General features: G+C 37.1%; 1 protein-coding gene across 4 annotated transcripts in view; it reads left to right on the top strand.

The window, feature by feature from the left end:
• Positions 1–14,023, top strand: part of SS3 (starch synthase 3) — a 94,444-nt gene that overhangs the window by 29,256 nt on the left and 51,165 nt on the right. For all 4 annotated transcript variants that reach the window (XM_011629300.3, XM_088859911.1, XM_088859908.1 and 1 more), the window contains 2 exons: positions 1,315–1,490; positions 9,231–9,338. In XM_011629300.3, the coding sequence (XP_011627602.1) occupies positions 1,315–1,490; positions 9,231–9,338 (284 nt within the window). The remainder of the gene's footprint in view (positions 1–1,314; positions 1,491–9,230; positions 9,339–14,023) is intronic.

Genomic DNA, 14,023 nt, shown 5'->3' with positions numbered 1-14,023 from the left:
ATAACTATGGAATTTCCAACAAAAGCTGCCGGAATTTTTTTTTTGAAAATGCACAAAACTGTAACTAAGGAATAATTTCCATATTTGAACACTCCATATTTCAATTGAAGTATTATACAGCCTAAATACAAACAGGCAAGTAATTTAAATTAATTAAACCAAGCGAAAGCCATTTATATAAAAAATGAACGAATAAATCAACTGAATAGGCAAATACCTACAACTTTTAACTATAAAAGCCAAATAAATGAATGTAAGAAACAACCTATTACAATTATTTGGAAGAAACTTCATTATTTGTAAAAGCCCCATCCAATAGAAAATTTAGTCAATTTTTCTTTCTCTTTTAAATCTAAAACGAATGAAATAAACAATAAAACAAATGGGCTTACTTGGGGGTTGAAAATTGAATTGGGTATCCGGAAAATCCTTGGAAAAGTCATAGGAAGTTTGCCGAAATTCTATGGTTGCTGGGTTTAGATAGATTGAAAGAAAATCATCTAGTGATTCTCTCTTTCTCTAAGAAAGCGTTTCTTAAAGGGCTCGCACGATCAGGATGGCCTGTTCAATTCTGAACTGGTGGACTGGCTGGTCCAGGCATCGAACTGGCCATTTAATAGCTCGAGACCAGTTCACTGGCCATTTAATGGCTCGAGACCAGCTCACTGGCCATTCCAATCCAAGGGGCTTGGACCATCTGGAATGACCTGTTCTACAAGTCCTAGTTTGGATGGAGCCAGTCAGGTCCAGTCTTAACATCTTGAACTTTCAATTTACAAACTCGTCATGAAAATTCCCCCAAACCATGGTTTAGGGTGGCATCCAAACATGGTACAATTGTTCCATATATTCCTTGCATTGACCCAGTAGAATATATTGTCAGAAAAGCTATGCGTAGCAAGTGCCATGATCTTCTTCACAAACTGATGCTTGCTGATCACTTACATCAATTTGAGTGGTAGTGTAAAGGGAAGTTTAGTTTGGGAAATGAAATGTCGTACTTTATTATTGTACCTTGCTTGTGCCATGTAATAATGGCCTTAGGATATGTTTGTAAGGATTTACTTTATTATAAAATTGATATGAGAAATCATATGACCTAGAGGGGAAAACTTTTATTGTCGTTCTTTGTTTGCAGAACACCTTGTTGTGTAACCTTCATTGGCATCATGATTCTTCACCTTTTATTTAAGGTGTAGTTTCCAGGGAGGATTCTGTAACTTTATTCAATTACATGTGCACCGTTTATCTTTCCAATTGGAATTCTGTTTTATTGCTCCATTCAAATTTCTAAAAGAGGTGTATTTTATGCAGTTAAGGTTCCTCTTGATGCTTATATGATGGACTTTGTCTTTTGTGAGAGGGAGGATGGTGGGGCTTATGACAACAAAAATGGCATGGACTACCATATTCCTGTCGTTGGGGGGGTTATGAAAGAGCCCCCAATGCATGTTGTTCATGTAGCTGTTGAAATGGCACCTATTGCAAAGGTTAGCTTTACTTGCACTTTTTATCTCTTTCAAGAGTCCCTAAAATGTTCCTTATAATCTAGCTCACCCTTTTACTTTTCCTTTGACAATTCTTTAAAAAATGTATATATTCTAGTCTAGTTTGAAACTTAACTCAATTCATGCTTAAGAAATTAAAACCTTGTAAGCAAAAATCAACTTCACATTTCACTATTTTTCCATCATGTCTTAGACTTCTTTTTGTCACCATTAATAATCATCCATTTAATTTACATAGAAAAATTGTGATCCTTCATATTCTCATATTGGTTGTGCTATCTTTTAGCCATGCTTAAAGCTCTAGTTGTCATATCATCTGAACAATGTCGTATTTGGGTCTCAGTATTCACATCTTATTTGGGATTGGTTTCACTTGGTAGGTGTTATAATTAAAATTATAGTGGTTTTAGTATGAACTTCTTTGAATTTGTTGTGTCAAAGGCTTGAAAGTGAGAAATACCTTTTGCTTGATTTACCATCATTATGGGGTTTGTGGAACCTTCAAGATGCAAAATTCTAATGAGTTGATTTTCCCAAAGTTGATCTCCTACGTGAGGAGGAACACAAAGATTGGTCCGAAGGTAGCTGATGAAAGTTTTGGGAAGAACCCTGGAGAACAGATTTTTGCACGTTTAGCTTGACGGGATAGCATTTAAAATTGTAATAGTGCTAAAGAAGCTCATGTTCTTCATCTTGTTGTCTCACTTTGGTGATATACATATATGGATAAAGCTGATAGAGAAATAAGTGTAGCACAATGAATAATCCTGAGGAGTTTGTGGCCTTTAAAGGCCTTAACACCATTGTATTCAAACCCTTTATTAGTGAGATATTTTGGTGTGGTCCTCAAAGGGACTGAGATGCGGCTGAGGCCCATCCAAGATGAGGTAAATTAAGCTTTCATGTATGAAATTCCTAGTTGCACCAGTTGCACCCATGTGACACATGGGTTAAGTTGTCTAGGCCTGTGAAGTAAAAAAATTGAAATACTTTAGCCCTTGGCATAAGGCTCCTAGCCTAAAGTCAACTGAGGAGGGTTCATGGCATACTTGTCAAGGTCAAAGAGATACGCAATGGTGGCCAGGAGGAAGATGCCAAACTTTGACATACCACCATGACATGTGTACCTCATAGCCATACTTTTGGGAAGCCACCTCCTTGGGGAGGAGCTTCACATGTGCCAGCCGAAGAGAGGAACCCTACACCTTTGATCCTTGGTGGAACACCTAAAATCCATCTCCTATTTCCACAGTTCCAGTGCCTTGTGCCTGACTTTGGTGGACCAACCATGAGCCCGGGCTTGTATGATTGTGGATCGTAGGGTTTTGTTTGGTCGGTTTGAGAATGTGGTTCAAGGATTGCGGGGATGAGCTGCAGGGAGTGACTTAATAAAGTGCAAAATTCTAATCTGAGGCGCCAATTCTCTTGTAACAATATTTCCTTGAGTTTGAGAGACTTAGTTTTCATAAAGCCAATTGAGAAATGATTTTTGGAATTTCTTTTTTAATTTTTGAGATTTATTTTGACAAGGAAAACTAGGAATACAAATGGTTTACATAATGACAAATTAGGATGCACGTGGGGGATAGTGGCACATGCGAAAGCCCAATGGCCAAGGGTCTGTACATGCACCCATGGAGGCCCATTTCAAGACCCATTAGGGGGACGATATCTAGATTGGCTCATGTGAAGGCCCAATGGTCAAGTGTCTTCACATGGGCCTATGGAGGCCTACATCAAGACCCATTAGAGGGACTATACCCCAGCCACAAGTGGGCCTACTGATGAAATCATCATGACATCATCCTTTCTCTTTCCGCTTCTCTTATGTATTCAAGTGATACAAGCCCAAGTTAGTGGGTAGTTTTGTAATTTGTTTCAAAGGGGGACACTTGTCACAAACTCCTTTGGACATATATAAAGCAAGCTTTTGAGTGCTTAGGATGCAGGTTACAAAACATTTGAACATTTCATAAGTTAGAGGGAATAAAGTATATATTTTCTCTCTCTTCGCATGTGACTGAAAGGATATAATGCGAGGAACCATGTATGGGGTGTGCCCTACCTCTTTCTCTATCTAAATTGCGCTCACATGAGCTTATTAACTCTCTTTTTCTAACTTATCTAGAAGTTCAATTTGAATTTAAGTGAATTTTGAGAGTTGTAATGACTATTCAAATTAAACGACAATTAGGGTTAAGGATAACTAAGGGAAAAGGTATACGACCAATCCTAGATAGATCATGATAGTTGCCCAAGGGAATGGATGACTTGATTTAACGCCTCTTTTCATCCTATAGATTACAGATCAATGGCCCACATTGTTCCTCCCTTAAGAAGAACATTCTATTGCCTAGACTCCAACCCTAACCCTAATTCTACTCTATAAATATGGGTCTTGATTATCCCCTATTCTAGCCCATACCCTAGCCTACATATGGTCTCATTGATCCCGTGTCACCAAGGGCTGAGCATAGCTCAAATTTTCATAGCCCTTACTTAATCTTCATGGACTGATCTCAGCCATCATTTTTCTATTAGATCAACCACCATTTGGTCCCCCTTTGGGGCTTTATCACTATGCTTACTATGTGCTTCACTATGCATTCCATTTGCAATGTTCATTGAATTGATTGTGACCACCACTTCTCCCACTCAAGCCCGAAGCAAGGAGTTGCAACCCACTTGGACCTCATTTGTTACAGTCAATTTCACACTATTGGATGCTGTGTTAGGGCGTCATCTTGGAGCATCCCCTTTAGTTGAGCAAAGGCCTTGATCCATGCTCTATTGGTCAATGTGATGGGGATGGGTTGTATGAAGTCCCATTGGGGTAATCTTTGGGCAAATTACTTTAGTTGGCTTTCTCATGATTCTCAAGTTGTTTTATATTCAATTGCTTCATGTTTGTAACATTGCAGTTGTGCCCATGTATTGATGTTACGGCAAACATTCTATGTAATGGATTTTATGTAATAGTTGCATTGACATTGTCAAGTATACACTGTCTTATAATTGCAATCTCTACTTTGTAATTGAATGGTAAAGAAGTGTTAGAGCATGCAACAGTGTTTCTTTGGCCTTTATTTGAGTTGTAATTCAATTTAGCTTGTATTTAAAATGATGTAGCTGCTGCTGGTTTTGTACGTAATTGGAAAGTGTAAGTAGACTTGTTGGGTGCTACGTTGAAATTTTTTGAAAGTTCACTCCCAGCAAGGTCTACAAGCCATCCTTACAGAGAATCCTACAAGCCATCCCAAAGAAGTGTTAGAGCATGCAAGAGTGTTTCCTTGGCTTTTATTTGAGTTGTAATCATAGTTACCGGAATCTCTCCTTGAACCCCGTGATTCCAGTTCCGAAACCCGTTTCTGCATTTCCGTCAAGGAAACTCCACGAAAACCGTTTTTTTGAACCTCGGAAACTCAATTCCTTTATTTCGGAATCTCGATTCCGTACCTAGGTGGGAACTTTTTTTTGCAGCATAGGAAACTCGATTCCTTAATTTCAGAATCTTGATTCCTCACATATTTGGAAACCTATTTTCGGAACCAAGGAAACTTGTTTCCTTAATTTCAGAATCTCGGTTCAACACTTCTTTTAAAGACATTTTTCGGAACCAAGGAAACTAGATTCCTTAGTTTCGGAATCTCGATTCCTAAATTTCGGAATCTCGATCCAGCAGATCTAGAGAAACTTGAACCCCTAATCGTGGGTAGACGCTCCCAAATAGATTGAATCTAGCTTCCAACGAGATTTAAATCTTGATTCCATGTTAAATGATACACGATTCTACATGTAATGGAACTAGTTTGGTCAAGGTTTTGAATCATCTACACTGTATAAAACATTGGTTTTTTGTAAATAATAACCACAAAAGTAATGTTTTATTTTCTAGTGGATATCATGCTTTAAGGTCCCAAACGATAGCATTAGGCGGCATGTGTACTAGAAGGAGGTATTATTATTTATAAAGCATGTATTTTAGAAGGAATTCAATGAGATTGTGTTGCTTTTTTAGTTATCTTTATTATGTTTCTTATATTTTGATTGATGTAAACTGCTATAGTTTCTTTACCTTGCTCATATTTATGTGAATTGCTTAAGTGAACTTGCACCACGTCTCGCCTTGCAACATTGCTTAGTGCTTTACTACCGATTGCAAAATGGTTATTAGTAATGTTATTTTTACTCGGTTCCAAAAATCTATTCCAAAAAATCAAAACTTCAAATGCTCCGATAGTTATTAAGTTATAACCGCCATTGTTACCTGCAAAAGACATCACCTTCATGTTTAGTAGTTAGTAGTAGTACTTTAAAACTCTAAATTTTTAAATTTGATAGTTCATTCTCTTGAAGGGGCGAGTTGGTGTTCCAGTGTTGTCTTTGCCAACCACATTCTCCCTCAGGTGATACACTAACAAAAGTCGATGCCACCATCTTTCCTTCATGCACAACATGCAGCATTGTAGCTGTGACACTGCCTATAGGCCCTATACAACACACTGTCATGGCTTGAGCTTGAGAAAACCCAAACTCTTCTAATGTCTAAACAATCTATGCAATGACACCTGACACTTCCTAAACGATATTGCAGTACTCCTAATGTCTAAAATCTACCCAGTGACACCTGACCAACTCACCCCTTCAATACTTCAGAAACTTGATTCCAAATATGTTAGATTCTACACAACAACATATCTATGTACCACATATGTTAGAAACTCGAATCAAGTGCTATCAGAAACTCGATTCCACTATTGTAATTCTCTATCTCAAACCAGCATGGATCTCTGATCCATATACTTCAGAAACTTGATTCCAAATATGTTTGAAACACGATTCTATAGATGATGGAAACTTGATTCCAAATATGTTAGAATCACGATTCCATAAATGATAGAAACTCGAATCCGCATATGTCAGAAATACGATTCCATAGATGATGAAAACTCGATTCTATAGATGACGGAAACTCGATTCCGCATATTAATAAAACTTGACACTTGGAGTGTCGAACCCAAGGGGATGAGAACCTCAATTCCAAGGAGACTTGAATCTCGATTCCATATGTGGATGAAACTTGGACGTATTCCAATCGATACTCGATTCCTGAAAATTAGGAATCTCGTTCCCAACGATTCCTATTGTACGGACAGCAATTCCTACAACGGGAAACTTCTAGCCAGGTGCGATTCCACGATTCCGGTTCCTGAAACGATTCGGGTTCCCAGGCGTTTCCAACAACTATGGTTGTAGTTCAATTTAGCTTGGATTTAAAATGATGTAGATGCTGCTGGTTTTGTATGTAATTGGAAAGTGTAAGTAGACTTGTTGGGTGCTACATTGAATTTTTTGAAAGTTCACTCTCAGCAAGGCCTACAAGCCATCCTAACAGAGAATGCGTGTTTGCTTACATTCTCGAAATATGGACATGAAAAATAATCTACCTCGTTCTTAAGAAGAACAAGCAAGCAACGAACTTATTATTCTTGAAATTCAAGCAATTTCAGCGTAGCAAAATCATGTGTTCTCCAACAATAATCCAACATATAGATTTTTCTCAAAAAATAAAAATAAAAAATCCAACATATAGATTCGTCAATTGCAATGTAATAGGTTCTAATTTCAGAGTTGCATGTTCTATAAATTTTCTGATAATTTAGGATTAGAAACCAAATAGTTCCTAGTGACATTGACATCTTTACATCCCCCCAGATACCCAAGAAATCTGTACAACTTTACCAAATCAACCCCACGCAGCAGAAAACCCAAGAAATCTGTACAACTTTACCAAATCAACCCCAGGCAGTGGAAAACCCTCACAAACTCTGGCCCCCTTTGGATGCTTGGAAAAAACATTGTCTAGAAAGAAAACTATTTCCTGTGAAATACATTTCTTGTGATGATCATTTCTTGTAAAATGGGTTTTTATTGTCTAGTTAGCATCAATCTAGAAGATACATTTCTATATGGAAAAGGGAATCTCTATGGAGGAAAACATGGTAGAGATAGAGAGATAAGGAAATGTCAAGAGCAAGATGGAAGTAGAAAGTGATTTCCATGAACAGAAGAGACAAAGAAATATGAGAAACAAAGATATAAGTATTTTGGAGAATTAGGAGAGAGAGAGAGAGAGAGAGATGTGTTGGGGGGACAGAGATGGAGTGATGGAGGGCAAAGCTATTCTTATTTTTAATTTTTATTTAATTTCGAAGGATTTATCTTTTTATTTTAGTCTTAGGGTTTATGTTTTAGGGTTTTAAGTTCTTTTAAAGAGTGTAGAATTTTTTTATATTTTTTAAGATTTTTGGAGATGTTTAGAAAAGTGGTTAGAATACTTGTGGAATTACTTGTTTTATCAGGGGTAAAAGTGTCATTGCGAATTTTCTTTTAATTGAAGGGACTTATGGGGTATTTTATAATGTTTTAACTTAAGTGGGGCAGTTTTGGTTGTAATGTAATAAAAAGGCCTGGAGTGTTTTTGAGGCATGAACAGTAAAAACAGATTGTAAATAGCGCTATCTAGGATTTTGGGGTCACATTTTTGTGCAAGGAAAGTCTGATCCACCCAAATCTGGCCTGTTTTCATGTTATTGAACTGTTTTTGGCTTCTTTTCTCTATTTTCCTGCATCAAGGAGTTGGGTTAGCAAGAGGAGATTGCCCTTTTCATCCAAGCATCAATGAGCTATATGCTCATTTTAACTTCTTTTCTTATTTGGCTATATAAGGAAATCTGATGAGGAAGTTAATATTGCAGTTTGTGGGGAGAAAACAATTTCTTTTTTTTGGCTCGAAAAAGAGAAAACGATTTCTAGTAGAAGGAAAGAAAATGCCACCCAATATTATGGATCCAGACGGCAAAAAAGGGCAATCTCCGGAAACCATTTCTTAGTGAATCTTTTTGCAGGGATCCTAACAGCCCCTTGAATTCTGAACTCTAGGAAACACATCTGAGTGGATATTTATTTTGGACTCAATCACTAGCACTAGATCAGCTTAAAATGTTAAATTAATTGCTTGGCTTTGGACTTGAAATCACTAGCGCGGGATCCAAACTGCCCTTTTTTTTTAGGTTAGTTGCTCAGTGGAAGGGGTTACATCTCCAAAATGTGGGATCCTAAAAATACTCCTTGATAGTGAAGGTGTAGATGGACAATATGCTCCCCCGGGAACACAATCTTTTGGCTTTGTAGAAAGCACAAAATTCTAGCAACAAATGCTTTGACTGAAAAAAAAAAAAGGGATTTCAGTTTAAGACTTAAGTTTATCAGAATGTTTAAAGTCCTGCACAATGATAAAAGGAAGGTTAGCAACCCAAAAACATATTGTTCTTGAAAACATTATGCCATAAAATATTCATTGTACGAGGGAATTTATTAGTCATGTATTCAAGCAAGTAGTATTACACAAACTTAACTTTAATATCATATATTTGCTTCTACATGAGAGCACCCTAGATATTATTTATATTTATTAATTTATTTTGTTTTAATTAAATGTAACTTACATCTATGTTGCTTTCCCCCTTAATTGTGCTCCAGTGGTTGCTTCATTGTACTAGTGATCACCAATCTATAGATAATTTGATATGTCTATGAATGATGTGACAAGGAGATAATTGTTTGTGGCTATGTGTTCCTGTTTTCCCTGCCGGCTGATACTAGTAGTAACTTTTGTCATCCAAATTGTTCTTACATTTCTTTTATGATTCTGTAATACAGGTTGGGGGTCTGGGAGATGTTGTGACAAGTCTTTCTCGTGCTGTTCAGGACTTGGGACATGCTGTTGATATAATTCTTCCAAAATATGATTGTTTAAATCTTAGCAAGGTAAGTTCCAATCTTCATTATTCCGAGTGGGGGCACTGAAATAATCACTTCTCATGAGTTTTGACCTCACTCCAGCTGTTGACTTATGCTTTTTGTTGGTGATCGTTTTGATCTTTCCCATGAAAGATCGTGAAAGCATGTTGGAAACTATTTTGTTCCAATTTATATGTTGTCTCTATATAATTTTTCACTTAATGTAATGGACATTTTTAGAGCCTACACACCTTGATAGTATATGTTATCGTAGTCATCTTTGATGCTTTAGGAAACTCTAGGAAATACCCCCTCTATGGATTCCTGTTATTTAATTTGTCTGCCTAGGAATGATGATCATGGTGTCAATTATACGAACATCTCATAATTACAAGTTAAATTATCTAACTTTATTGTCTACGCTACGTGATTGCTTGGCACTTTCTGTGAATTAAAATAACTAGAATAATTCATCTACTAGCTTTGGAATCCTGGTATTTTTTATGCCTTGGAATGGCAGCAATGCTTTCGCAAATGAATGTCACCACGTGAGTTATGTAACTTCTTTCTCTTTTATGCAACTCAATTGACTGTTAACAATGCCACAAAGGAAGTAGTGAAGCTGTTTAAAACTTGTTGTGAGCTGCCATGTGTACTTATAGAATTAGATTTTATTTATTGTCAATAGGTTACATTTTTTATAGATATTTGATTTGGTAATAGTTGGGATAATGCTCAGATGATGATGATGATGATTTAATTTGATGAACGGTTCAAGCACTTCGGCCTTTTGATTTGTCACACTTAAGTTCATTCCTCATCTACATTGCATCCTTGTCCTTGCTTAGTGGTAGACATCCTGATTTGGCTGAGGGAGGTTAAGGGTTCAAACCAGTTTTCAAACACTTAGGGAGTCTGAGCAAGGGAGTCCAAGCCAGCGTGTCCTACCTAGGCTCGCCGAAATTACTTAGGCGTATTTATCAGCTCGCCCTAGTTATTGTAGTAACTAGGGCGAGTTATTTGGCAAACTCGGTGAGTCTTTTAATACTCGACTCCAACACTTCTTGCCACTTAAATATGAGGGAGGATGTGGAAAAACCATGCCAATTTCTTCCATTTTTTTGTAAATTGAAGCTCCTATTTCTGTAAAATTCACTTCTAAGTCTCTTTTTGTTTCTTCTAAGGATTGAAAGCATCATATTCAGGAGAAAATATAAAAAATCTGGGATTGTGAGATGTTGATTGTGATTTAGGGTTTGGAAGTTTGAAAACTTGTAAATTTTTCACATCCTTTGCTAAGCTTAGTTTTTTATTTCTCTATCGCATATTTTCCATAAGAAATATTCAAGTTTCAGCTTTGTGGGATTTTGATCATCAAAACATTACTTGGCCAAAGATTTCAAAAAACCATTGATTTCATCAAATATCCGTCAATAAAATCAACTTTTCATCATTTTTCACTTTGCATATAAGTTCTCTTATATGTTTGAAAAAATTGTTATTGTTATGAATTTTTATATGTCCTGTTTTTATTTTTAAAATTTTCCCAACTTTGTGAGTTTCTTTTGTGGGTGCCTCACCCAACTCTGGCAGACTCAACAATTCCACTTGGGACTTTCCATGTGCTCTCACTCTGGGCAACCAACGAGTCCGATTTTTTCAAGCACTGAGTTTGAAACCCTTACCAATTTGTCCTCAAACAGTCAAGTTACCCTTTCTTTTAAGGATTAGAATTTCGGATTTATTGTTTTAGGTTTTGAAGATTGCAACTGAATTAGTACCAAGGGCCCCACACAAGATACACAAACTTACAATTTTCCTTGATTACATTCACAATACCTTGGGAAAACCCCTCAAGGACTACAAACATTAAATGAAAATGAAGCAAAACATATGGAAAACTCAACTCCTCCCACTCAAACAATTACAAATACATGAACTCAACTCGGAAGTAAAATAAGAAACAAGCACTGATTTGATAGGCTTGTCCATAACAAAATTCTTACACACCCCTACCTATACCAACCATGTCATGCCTACTGGGCAGTGATGTGGCAGTTCAAGTGGGGTCCACGTGTGGCACACATTGGCCACTTGTTTGCCACCTGTTCACATGTGCAATTGTTCTTGTTTGTAATTATCTCCCAACAAATATAATGGATCATTTTTGCTCAAAACAAAATTACTAAAAAATCTCAAGAACTATAATAAATCATTTTTAATCATTTTCTCTAAAAATAATTCAGTTTGGCATCTAGAAAAAATCCAATTAGAGAAACTAGCAGACCTTGGAAATAGGATCATTACACTTGTATCCCTTCTGATGAGATGGATACTCAAAAAAATACATTTTGTAGCTTTAGCGTCCAGCTTGTCCCTCTTTGGACCAAGGATGTGGACAAAACATACACAACCAAACACCTTGGGAGGTACAGGAACATGGGTGAGTTGGGATGAACAATTTCAGCATAAGATTTTCCTTCAAGAACACAAGGGGGAATGCATTTTATTTAAAAAGATAGCAATGTAAACTGCTGCAGAGTAGAAAATTTTTGGAACTTTCATTCCCAGTAAAAAAGCTTGGGTGCGGCCAATAAGTGTATTTTTTCTCTCAGCTATACCATTCTGCTGAGGTGTGTAAGGATACGTTGTTTGGAACTCAATCCCTTGATCAATAAGATAATCTCTAAGTTTGTTTGACACACACTCTGCAAATGTAAATCTAGATACAACTTCATCTTTGTGTTTCATTAGATAGACATTTGTAAATCTAGATCAATCATCCCAAATGTAACAAAGAAACGAATCCAAACATAGATACAACTGGTGAAGGACTCCACACATTAGAGTGTATAAGAGAGAAAGGAACATCATTCTTTTTTTTTTATACTGATAGGAAATGAAGTTCTACAATGTTTTGACAACTCTCAAATGTTACATTGCAATTGAACTTTTCCCAAAGACTTAAACAATTTAGTAACTATAGAACACAAAGTAAAAGACGATGCATGACCAAGTCGAGTGTGCAACAAATAAATCCTTTCTTTATTAGCAATTGACAATGTGACTGTTGCAGTCAAGGCACAATCAAGAGTATCCAAAAAGTATGACCCGCCATTTTCACGACCATACCCAAATGCATTCCCCATCATCAACTATTGGAATATACAGTGCAGTGTTTCAAAATGCGTTAGGCGGCACCTAGGAGCCCGAGGGGCGGGGGTGGGAGTCCAGGTCGTCCAGCACCTAGGCGGGCGCCTAGAACCTAGGCGGGCGCCTAGAACCTAGGCGGCCCAGTAGAAAGAAAAAGGTTAGTTTAAGTGTCTAACAGTATAACTATATAACACATAATCCATATTTCCATGAATGAAGAGAATTTAGATAGTCCATAATCCATATTTTTATACAATGCTAGAACCATAAAAGCATACACACAAGAGTTAGATAGGATAAACTAGAAACTAAAAATAAAAAATATATATACAGAAATTCGGAAAATATACAGTCTAGGACTCAATAGTTAACACTAAAGGCAAGAGTGAAGTGTCTTCAACTCTTCATTCTTCAGTCATCATCATCATCATCAGAAGGAGTAGAATAAGCCTAATCATATGCATCAGATTCGAGGCCATCATCATCAGTTTTTCTTCAACATAATGCTCGTCCTTTGTTTCTTCTGAATCTGCCTCTTCCTCTTCCTCGTCTTTTTCTACCTCCTTCTTACGTTGTGCAGATGAGGCCCTAGGAGTCTTGGCTGCTCTACCTGGTGCCTCTTCATCCTTTTCTTTCTTTTTGTGCTGCCCTAAACTCAAATATTATATAATTTTCTCCCTGGTAGCCTTAGGGACATTTTTACACTAGGTAACATCCCCCTTAATACTGGCAAGATGTTTTTTCAACTGGTAAACACCCCCATTAGTATCTTTTCCACAATAATTACTCTTAATACGATTTTTGTTATTCGGATTCGGGTTATGACCATACTTCCAACTTGGATCGTCACTTCTAGAAGAACCTGGAGAAGATATTTCCATAGAACAAGGAATAGTAACCGGGATCTCCTCCCTTGCTGGGTGATCCCTTGCAAAACCTCAATTCTCTTGATCCCAGAGCGGATCTCATCTGACACTCAATTTAGTGTTTTCGGGATCTCACTCCATCTTATAAGGGAATGAGCCCCTTACAATTTAATTTTGCATTCCTGAACATTACATGATCTAATTCCCTAGCTTATGGTTTGCGCTCCAGAGCATTGGCATCTAGATTCCAAAATAATGGAACACAAGCATCGCCATATATGGCATCCAGATCTTACCAATATGGGATTGCTTTAAAGTTTCTCCTTTATTTCATAGAAAGACTATGCCTACATGTTTTTGGTTAACAACGTTGGGAGCTACATTTTAAAGCCACAAATCCATATTACCTACACAAGGAACTTGTGTTCTAAGAAAATGGAACTCGCTCCCATAAAAGTTATTCCTTGCTCCATAATATTTTGGATCACTTTTAGTAATGTGCTCCCATGAGTTAAGAAACTCAAACGAATTCCCTTGGGAACTTCACTTCTTATGTATAGGATCTCGCACCTTTACATAATAGTTCTCGATCCTATGTAATAAAGGAGCTCGATCCCCAACACACATGGAGCTCGATCCCGACCTTTGATGTTGTACGGGCATCGATCCCTAACACAGGGATCTTCAATATAG

This window comes from Amborella trichopoda, chromosome 2, assembly GCF_054954075.1.
Source record: "Amborella trichopoda isolate Santa Cruz 75 chromosome 2, AtrichopodaSantaCruz75HAP2 v2.0, whole genome shotgun sequence".
Taxonomy (NCBI): Eukaryota; Viridiplantae; Streptophyta; class Magnoliopsida; order Amborellales; family Amborellaceae; genus Amborella; species Amborella trichopoda.
This window is presented reverse-complemented; position numbering and strand designations above follow the sequence as displayed.